The sequence below is a fragment of the Haliaeetus leucocephalus genome, unplaced genomic scaffold, assembly GCF_000737465.1.
Source record: "Haliaeetus leucocephalus isolate CR32 unplaced genomic scaffold, Haliaeetus_leucocephalus-4.0 Scaffold555, whole genome shotgun sequence".
In the NCBI taxonomy this organism is placed as follows: domain Eukaryota; kingdom Metazoa; phylum Chordata; class Aves; order Accipitriformes; family Accipitridae; genus Haliaeetus; species Haliaeetus leucocephalus.
Window position 1 is genome coordinate 19,642,882 of NW_010972991.1, and position 9,855 is coordinate 19,652,736.

Sequence of the window (9,855 nt, forward strand, 5' to 3'; positions counted from 1 at the left end):
TTCCAGCTAAGGAGCCTGTATGCAGCCCTCACTATCAATCAACTAATGTAAGCTTACTGTACTGTAAAGTTTTCTATTCCCTCTTACATGCTACAGGGCAGGAGTTTGCAGCCACTGCTGATTAGGTGTGGTGCAGTACTTTGCATGTGCAATAATTGCTATGACCAAAGACAGTCAGTGTATTTCCTTACTCTTGAGGCATGAGCCCAGTAACAGCACCCACTATACAGCAGGTGACCATGGTGCGCAGATGCGCAAACCCAAGGGCAAGGAAGCACACTGGTCAGGTGGTGGGCAATAATTTGATGCAACTATGAAGAGGACAAGACTGGCAACTCTTGCCTCTCCATGCAGTAACCCTCTTCTGCTTGGTGCCCTACTACTCACACCCACAATTCACAACAATTGATTTCAATGTAAAGAATCAGCAGTTGACACAAAAGGCTCATTGACTGTCAAGTATAGGCACAAACTTGCACTGCTCATGCCAGCAAATTCAGGTTTATCCCTTTCCACCCACATAAAACATATCTGAAGTAGTCAAAATGTCCAATAAAGTGCCATGGAGACATACCATAATATCTGCTTCCCTTGTGGCATATCGAAGATTAGGATCCAGCCAGTACATCACTGCTTTTACCTGCTCAAAATTAAGGAAGAGCACGAACACCAGGAACAGAAAATAGAGCACACTGAGACCTGCAAAAAGACTCAGCTTTAGAATCACGTTCACTCACAAAACTCCTTGAGACACAGAGAGTCCAAAAAGCTACTTCCAAACTGTTACTCTATACATGCCCCGTTTGCACAAATTGAGTTTTCTACATACAGTGGCTACATGCAAAAAAGCTTAACAGACCCAAGTCAGATGGTAATCTCTGAGCACTCAGCCCTTCATATCACCTCCTGTTTCAAGTGATATAATATAGGTTTGACTGCATGAACCCAAACAAAACAAAATCAGTCTAATCAGTTTAGACATGAGTAGTACAAGGCTGTGATCAGGAAGCTCTTTAGTAAGAGATACATTAGGACCCCAGGATTGGATTAGCTCTGTGCCTTTGCTTTAAGTATTCTTGGTCTCAATAATGCAGGTCCCTAAGCCTTTATGCAGATTTCAACACAAAGAACAATTTAATAAACCCACCTGGCAATTCTGAGCCATGCTGGCAATAAAAAGTAGTTATAAATATAAAATAATGTATGTTTGAGTTACTTTTGTGAGCCGGAAAATTTGCTGCTTGAAGCTTTTAAAGATAAAAATGATTATGATTTGTTGTCACACCATTATAAATTATGAAACACTATTGCATTTGGGACTACCACCTCTCTCCTCCCAACATCTGAATATGGATCTTTATAAAAAAGAAAAACTTGTAAGAAGTTAAGAGTCCTAAGAGTAGATCTGTGGGTAGACGAAGCTGCTGCTGGGAGTATATCTCTACATTATTCACAAGTTCACAGATATCTAAGACCACATTTGGAAGAGGTATATAAACACTAACACCATTTCCATAGTCTAGCACTCAAACTTACTTGTATCCTGCAGCAATGTCATGGAAGGCAGAAAGATTAATGTGAATAAACTTAGTATCTACCATACAAAATAAACTACAGAAATTCTAAAAAGATATTTTAAACTATAACCAGAACTCACATGTTATTAATCCCCCATGTATGCTAGAGAACAACTGCCATTCAAGTACACACATGAACAGAAAGTATATATACTGTCCTCTGTAGTACATCCTAAAAACACATCAAGTAAACAGATGCCACACTACTACAAGAAGTACAGGTTGCAGGCGAGGGTACATCCTGAAATGCTGAGGACACACTACTCCTGCCTTTCATCTACTGAACAGGTCTGAGAAACTGAGGCATGGCTAAACAAACCATGCCAGAAGCAGCAGAATTACACGGGGAAAAATGTTGCTCTTGATTTTCCATGCAGCCTTTTCCTGGAAGTACAAGGGGTCAAGCCCTGACAGTATCAACATTGCGAATGACCTTTTACTTTACATTTGCTGAAAACTGAAATGAGCAGTAGGACCTGTGTTTCCCAAACTTCACAAGAAGCAGGATTCTTTAACAAGTACTATCTAATCAGCAGTATCCTCTCAATGTCAACAGATGAGTAATCAGCTACTTTGGGAGGCTACTTATTTTTAGCTATATAAGGTGGCAGGAGAGAGAAACATTCAGTCCCCTCAAAAAGAAACAGATCAGCTTTTAAATCAAATATGCCTAATTCTCTGCAAATGTGCTTAAAGTCTAGGATAGGCTCTGTGAACTCTGAATATTTCAAAATAAAATTCCTTCTGTTTTTGCCATGTAATTCAGATGTTTAAGGAGCAGAATTTCACTCAGTTTTGTAGTTAATAGAATTATTTTCCAAACTATGAATGCGACTAATATTTACAGGTATTTTTGCTGAAATTATAAGTTAAGAACATGAATATATACATGTTAAGAATATTAATAAACGTATGTTAAGCTATAGAATGATATAATTTAATAAACATATAAAGTAATAGCACATTTTGCCAATAATGAAAAGAAGCACCCTACTAGACCGGATTTTGGTAGAAGTCAGATAGTATATGCAGTAGCTATAAAAAACCCAAACTTTTGGGGTGGGAAGAGATGGCAGTAGGAAGGGTGTGGGGGAGATTAGGAAGCACAAACACAAAACAGGTTAAAACAGAGTATCAGGATGAATGATCCCTTTCTGGTGATTTAATTTACACCATCCTGACACAGAGTAACTACAATGACATTCCCAAACATAACTAAGAACAGATTACATAAGCAACTGCTCAGAAGTGGGAGGGAAGTGACATTCACGCAAGTTTGATCCACAGTTTTGTTTCAGGACAATTCCATTCATCTGAAAGTTAAAATGGCCAGTCCTGCAGAAGCACTGAAAAAGCCAGAAACACAACTTAAACTTACCAAAAACCATTCTCCATATTGCAGGGTGGGGACGAGTAAAGGGTCCTGTGGACAGTAAACAAAAAGCTTATTAGAAGACAGTCAATAAGAACCACATAATCTATTTTTGAGTATATCACATATGAGGATTTGGCATAAGCACAGATCACTTCTCCATCAAATATAGCCAAAAGTTGGGGCTCTATGTAAAAAAAAAAAATTAAAATAAATGGTAACAACAGATTTCAGAGAGGAAAAGGAGACTGCCAATTAGTAGGGTGCAGACAAAATTTTTCATTATTTTTATAGAGTTTTTTCCAGAACAGTAGTATGCTGTTTAATCAGCAGACACCATATCTCAGGTGTCACCTGAGGATCTCAATCTGGTTTCTAGACCACAGCTCACACATGGCTTGCTCCCAATGAAGTCATCAAATACAAACTTCTGTGTGTCAGCAAAGAAACATGGTGCTTAGCCTTCAGACTACCATGAAATGTTAGCAAACAGGCCTCCTAAAACTTCCAAACTGAGTATCGTATATCTGGCAAGAAGTAAGATACCTATGCTCTTTACTAGTGTCAATATTATTTACTTTAGAGCCAGTGATTAAACTGACTTTATTAGATTAAAAACGTCTCAGTTAATGTGAAGATCAGAGAAGGTAAGTCTGGTGAAACTGGAAAACCTCTAAACACGAATCATACATTTAGGTAGCAAGAAGTGGCTGAACAAATATTTTCAGCACACGCTGCAGACTGCTCTTTCACCACTGTACGCATAAAGCTCATTTTCCTCTGGCATTCAGTTTTTCAGGGAGAACTTTGTGAAAAGTATGGATTAATGATTTTTAAAATGTGAGAAAAATACATCCCAACTCTGAAATACAAAGCTGCCCTGAGCACAATCACTGTTTCTTCCTGAACACTGCCAATCCAGAGACAGTTTAGACTTGAAGAATTATGCTTTTGCTGACAGCTGTAAGTAAAAATTAAAAAGAAATAAATAATAAACAAACCCAAACATAACAGGAAGACAGCATTTCCTCCACAGAATTAAGTGCCATGCAAGGGTTTTTATACTTTTGCACTTTCTGCTCCTCACATAATTACCAAAACTTTTGTCCAACTTAACCTTCTACTGAGCAACTGTGCTTTTACATTGTAATGTAACTCAGACCATTTCTAACTATCACTAGCTTCCGGTACGGTGATTTACATAAGGTGTTATATCTCTGAGAATTTGTAGAATGACACTTCTCTTAAAACACACTGAGGCAGACTCCTGTTAAACATTATTTAAAAATCTGGCAGCATCATTACTTAGCAATCTGAGCTGCAGCTGTGCACCTGCAAATAGAGACACTGATTTTGAGAACCTGACTTCCTTGTTAGATACAGACAAGCTATAAATAACTTGCATTTTACCATTATCTCCTCTCAGTGTGATTGCAACCCATTTTTAAACTGCTTCTTAACATAAAGGAATGACAAAAGTGTAAAGAAAAAAAATTTTTTAAATGGTACTTTAATAAAAATCAAAATATAGTGGCAATGAAGCGAAAGTCACATGTTACAAAGTGAAGTATAAAAGTATAAACTTTACTCACCATTAGGAAAAGCTAGAACACTGATGATTAGAAAGAAGAAAATCACAGAGAGGATACCCCTCCAAATATTATCCTCTGGGACAGAATCATCCCTGAAGAGACAGACAACATCAAAGTGTTAACGTACATTATAAGGATAAAGTCGAAAGCCTCTGAAGATATCATATTATTTAAATAAAGACTACATGGAAATTAAGTATAAAATAAGCATGCTGGTTATATAACAAGTCAAGATAGTAACTGCACTGAAAGGTTTTCACTCTGCACTTCTGGGGATCCCTTTCTCTCAAGAGAGTTAAACATATAATAAATACATACGAGCCATAAGTATTGTTATGCAGAAGCAATGACTAAGTTTAACACAAGGTAAAAATATGTTCCTGCTTTAATGTTCACAGAAACATCATCAAAAGTACTTTTACACAGCAGAGACCTAGACCAAAAAACTCTAGAGGCCTAGATGCAATTCCTTGGTTTCCCTCTGCTGTTTCGGTGCTGGTCTCAATCCCCTTCGCTTCCCCTGGCCTGTTCCCAATGCCAAATGCCTGAGGTGAGTGCAGAGAGGGCGGAAATAATGACTACAATCAGCCTTTGGAAATCATGATTACACAGCTTAGAATCCACGTATAACAGAGAGGTGGCAAAACTTAAAAAAAACAAGGAAAAATATCAACTTGCTTTTAGATCTATTAAGCCAAAGCTCTGAATAAAATACCAGGTATTATTTATGCTACTGTCATATTATGTCCAGAAGACACACCTAAGAATTCAGTTTGGAATGCCAAAGCAAACCTGACTGAGCTCTTCTTTCTTTTCGGGTAGGTAGAATATAATGTACAGCAGCAAGATTAACAAACAAAAAAAAGCCCACCCAAGTCTTCTAACCAGCAGTCAGCTTCTAGGGTACTTCAGTAATACAAATGGAAACAAACTTCAGACCATCATAATATGCACAGCTAGTATTTCATAATGTATCACCTACTACAATTCAAATTAAAGTTTTACTATCTGGGTAATTTTCATGTACTTAGGATCAGTTTACCTATTTAAATATATTCCTTTATTTATTCCTAACCCATGATACCAAAAAATTCCCAGCAAATTTCAGAGGGATAAAGGTCTTCCTGGCAGAGTGTCTGTCACATTTCTGGATGGTTCAGTAAAGAATCTGTGGCAGCATAAATGCGCTCCACATTAGCTATTTGCTGCAGTTATAAAATATTTCTCACTTTGCCACATCATTTCCCTTTCCCTCAAAATTGAACCTTAACAGCTACACAGCAGACTTTCATCATTGTGAGGCATTTAAGCACTGTGTTAGTTTAACTGTAGGAAAAAGTACATTAAACATCAATGGTTTCTATGCAGGCCTCAGGGACTCCCCACAGCATTTATTTTTTTTTAAAGCGGCTCAGTCCAGAATTACCAGTCATTTTCCAGCAGGCATGCTGCACAGGCTGACACTTTATACCAGCTATGAACCCCAAGTTCCAGAGCTTAACTCTGGCTCCCCTGGCAATCTCAAGAGCCTCACGCCATCCAGTGCACTTCCCAGCCAGAGCCTCAGGCTCTGATGGTTCAGACAGCAAAACCATATTCCTGTTTTAACATACGCAAATAACACACACACATGCTGTCACAGGTGCCACCAAGTGGGGAAATTTCTCCTTTTTTTGAAGAGAGAACAGATTACTAGAATGACAACACTGTACAATTCAGCCAAAAAAGAAGTGAAAGATGCTGTGATCACATCACTTAACTGTCACACCAGCTGGGCTGAAGGGTCCTCACCTTTGCATATCAGGATTCTGAGTACTACTTAGCTTCAGGAAAGCTGTCCTACTCACATTGACACCACTTCCCCCCAAAATCAACAAAGATGTTGTATGCGGTGTTAAACTGCATTTCATTCCAAGTGAGTGGTAGAGGCATTTCATTTTGACTTGCAGATACCTTTCAAAAGGGATAGGTATCCAACCTTCTTGCCAGAAGCAGGTAAAAACAGGTGGGAGCGAGAGACTTGCTACTGTGCACTAGTTAGGATAAGAATTATAGTGTTTGCCTGGAAAAACTATTTTGGGGAATGCCAAAAGAGACAGGGAAGCAAAATAACTGTTGGAGGAAAGACACAATCACAACAAGCTGCAATCAGGAAAACATGCTAAATCATCTCCTCACTCAGCCTTAGGAACTTTGATGCTAACTTTGAAATATAAGCATTCATGCAGCAAAAACAAGATTTCTAATGCTCGCGTGGGAGGACAGATGAAAATTCTCTCAATTTAAACCCACTTTACCAGCACATTTTTCAATTCTGTGGCTTGTTGGAGAAGAAATAATAAAAAAAACCCAAAGCATATAACAACCACATAACCTTTTTCTCTCTCCTGCTCTTCTCCTTGCTCTAAAGCACTATCTTACTAGTTTACATTTTTGTAATGTACCACTGTAAGTTACTATATCATGAATAAAAAAAAAACCGAGGATACTCAACTGGGGAAAAAATAGTTAGGACACTAAATTTAGAGTGTGTTTGGAGAAAAAAAAAATCTTCCATAAACTCCCCAAATCAAACCTAAATGCACAATAATCCAGTCTAATCAACTCCATTAATCAAGGGATGCAAAAGACAACACCATCATAGGTCTTACTCTTGCTTCCATAAAGCCCTGAAACTTCACACCAGAAGATACTAATCTGTCACCTTCCTCAGTCCTGTTGTTGTGCCCCCAAAATATCCCCTCCAGCACCCGCCTGCCCTCCTGCTGGTTGGCTCCGGGCTCAGAGAAGGCCACATCCCTCTCTCCAGGGAGGAAGAGGACAGGGAAAGCTAGAGCCACTCCATGCCTCCACTCCAGGGAGCAGCCTGGAAGCGGAGGAGCCAGTGTCTGGCTCATTCAGCAGGAAATAACCAAGGCAGCTGCAGCCATTGTCAGAAGCACTATAAGGATGTGCTTCAAAAAACAGAACACCCTCTACTCCTCACTTTAACGTGGAAAAGTTAAACACACTCACATTTCTTTTTCTGGATTATTAATATTATTATTGCTACCTGAAGATTACTGCTATTTGAAGTTCAGCTTCACCCTTATCTGTCAGCTTAAAGACAGTATCAGCTGCTTTCAGTGATCCCAAGGGAGAACCCACGTTATGGCTTGGTACATCCAAGGGAAAAGCATTTTCTAGGTTTATCTGAACCCCCACATATTTCTGACATAAAACAATTACAGAAGAGACAAGAAAGACTTTAAGGGAAGCAGAATTTCCCCTGCCTATGCTGAAGTTCCTGAAAAAATAAATTTTACTTAACAACAACAGTATGAATGTATCATAGAAAATCCCCTACTTAATAAATTGACCAGGAGAGCTATGGAAGAATTGACAGCACAGGGGAAGCAAAGAATCACTTGTCACAGCTTACTGGGAAGTCTACAGTGCTTTGCGCCCAGGAGGTAGAAACACAAACACAGTCACTGGAGACTCAACACAGTAAGCTGATGGGAATAGAAAGACCAGACCTGGCAGCACATACTGTAACCATATGGTGAACTATCTCCTCTACCCCAGTTTCGCAAAGAGTACTTATGGTTTGGGTAGTGTCCCAAATAAGGCAACAGAGGCAGCACTCTGGTATCACCCGGGACATTTAGGAAACTCCTGCAATAGTTGGAAATAGCAGGAGGGTTGGGGTAGAAAAAAAATCAGAGTAGTTTCCACAGCCTGAAGAGGAGAAACAGAGAAGAGTTAAAGAGGAGTCAGTGGATATTTAAACACAGGAAGTAAGGCAGAGCAGAGACAGACAGGGGGAAGAAAATGAAACTGAAGAAGTTGGAGTTCGAAAGCTAGCAATCCTCTTGGAAAAACGCAAACAAACATCCCAGAAATGAAGCAATATTCTTTGGGCCCAGAAGACTCCATAGTTCTGAAATTGCTATTTGGCTCATCCTCTGCTTGAAAGCATTAATGGCAAAATTCCTTTCCTCCCCCAAAGGTGAACGATCAATTCCGTTAATCCTTCAGAACAATGTCTGGATGAGAATCCCTTAGTATCTCACAAGTTTGCCTAAATTAGCCCTATAGTGAGAAAAGCGATCTGGTCAGGGGGGAAACAGGACAAGACAAGAACTTGCAGCAAAGGTCTCTAATTGAACATTGTATCAAAGCACAGAAACATGTCTCCAATTTTAGAGTTAAGAAGGGATCCCTGGGATACTCTACCTCAGCTTAGATCTCGTTACCTAAGTAGAACAAGGGATCTCTTCACCAAAAATATCTTCCTTGAGGCCATACACAAGTTGAAACAAGAAAAGGCACACCTCAAACCATCTGCAGCTACACTATTTTACGTTTCCTTATGCTCCTTTCTCAGCTCAACCCAGGCTTGACCATTATTTTCACAGCTGATAAAAACTATACATTGGGCTTCGTAGAATACGATAGAAGATTACACACTGAATTGTATATCAAGCCTAGGGACAAACAACGATGATGTTCTGTCAAATGCAGAGTTTAATCAACAAGGCCATTGAAATCTGTGATTGCATACATACAATGCCACAAAAGTATAGGTGAGCCCAAAAAATGATGCACAGCTCAGCCAAAACCTCTCAGGACTCACTTTTTGCCCAGAGACTGCACGATTTAGCCTAAAGGAGGATTATGTTATCATCTTCATAGTCCTATTCAGTAGAGGCAACAAAAAGTACGCACAACTTAGAAAACTACTGCAAGATACCCTTCAGACTGCACTGCTATACCCTTTATTTACAAATAAGGCTCCTGAAAATAATTGCATCCATTCTTAGCTGTATTTCCATGAATGACTGGAAGTGGCGAAGTCCGCAGAGCTGTTCCCGTGGTGGGGAAAGGATGTGGCTAAGCGTATCAGCACCAGGGCCTAAGCCAACGTGTGACTGGCCACAAAGTGTGTTGTATAAAAACAGTGGCACGAAACAGTCACTCCCATCTGCTGAAGGCTTGGTAAATTATCTGCTTGTGTGATGTCATTGCTGGGCTTCTTGATATCTAATAAAAGCCATTTTCGGCAACTGCTTGAAACATACATTTTGGTAAAGACTTTAACAGACATCCTCAAAACGATCAACAAGTTCCCAGGAAACGTAGCAGAGGAGGATAACCGCTCTCCAAACGGAGGGCCTCCCGAGCAGGGTGCTCTCCAGCCAGCTAGCGATGCAACAGCCCTGCCTGCAGAGCATACAGCAAGTCACGGCCCGACACCAGGTCTCCCGCTAACCCGCCCCCAGGAGGAACCGCCGCCCGCCGGAGCCGCGCTGCCCGTCCTCGCCCCCGGGGC

The 9,855-nt window shown here is 40.0% G+C and overlaps 1 protein-coding gene across 3 annotated transcripts in view; it reads right to left on the minus strand.

The window, feature by feature from the left end:
- The window catches only part of PTDSS1 (phosphatidylserine synthase 1), a 28,549-nt gene that overhangs the window by 18,377 nt on the left and 317 nt on the right, over positions 1-9,855 (minus strand). For all 3 annotated transcript variants that reach the window (XM_010577077.1, XM_010577075.1, XM_010577078.1), the window contains exons 2-4: positions 4,542-4,633; positions 2,956-3,000; positions 575-699 (exon numbers count right to left, since the gene is read on the minus strand). In XM_010577077.1, coding sequence (XP_010575379.1) covers positions 575-699; positions 2,956-3,000; positions 4,542-4,633 — 262 coding nt within the window. The remainder of the gene's footprint in view (positions 1-574; positions 700-2,955; positions 3,001-4,541; positions 4,634-9,855) is intronic.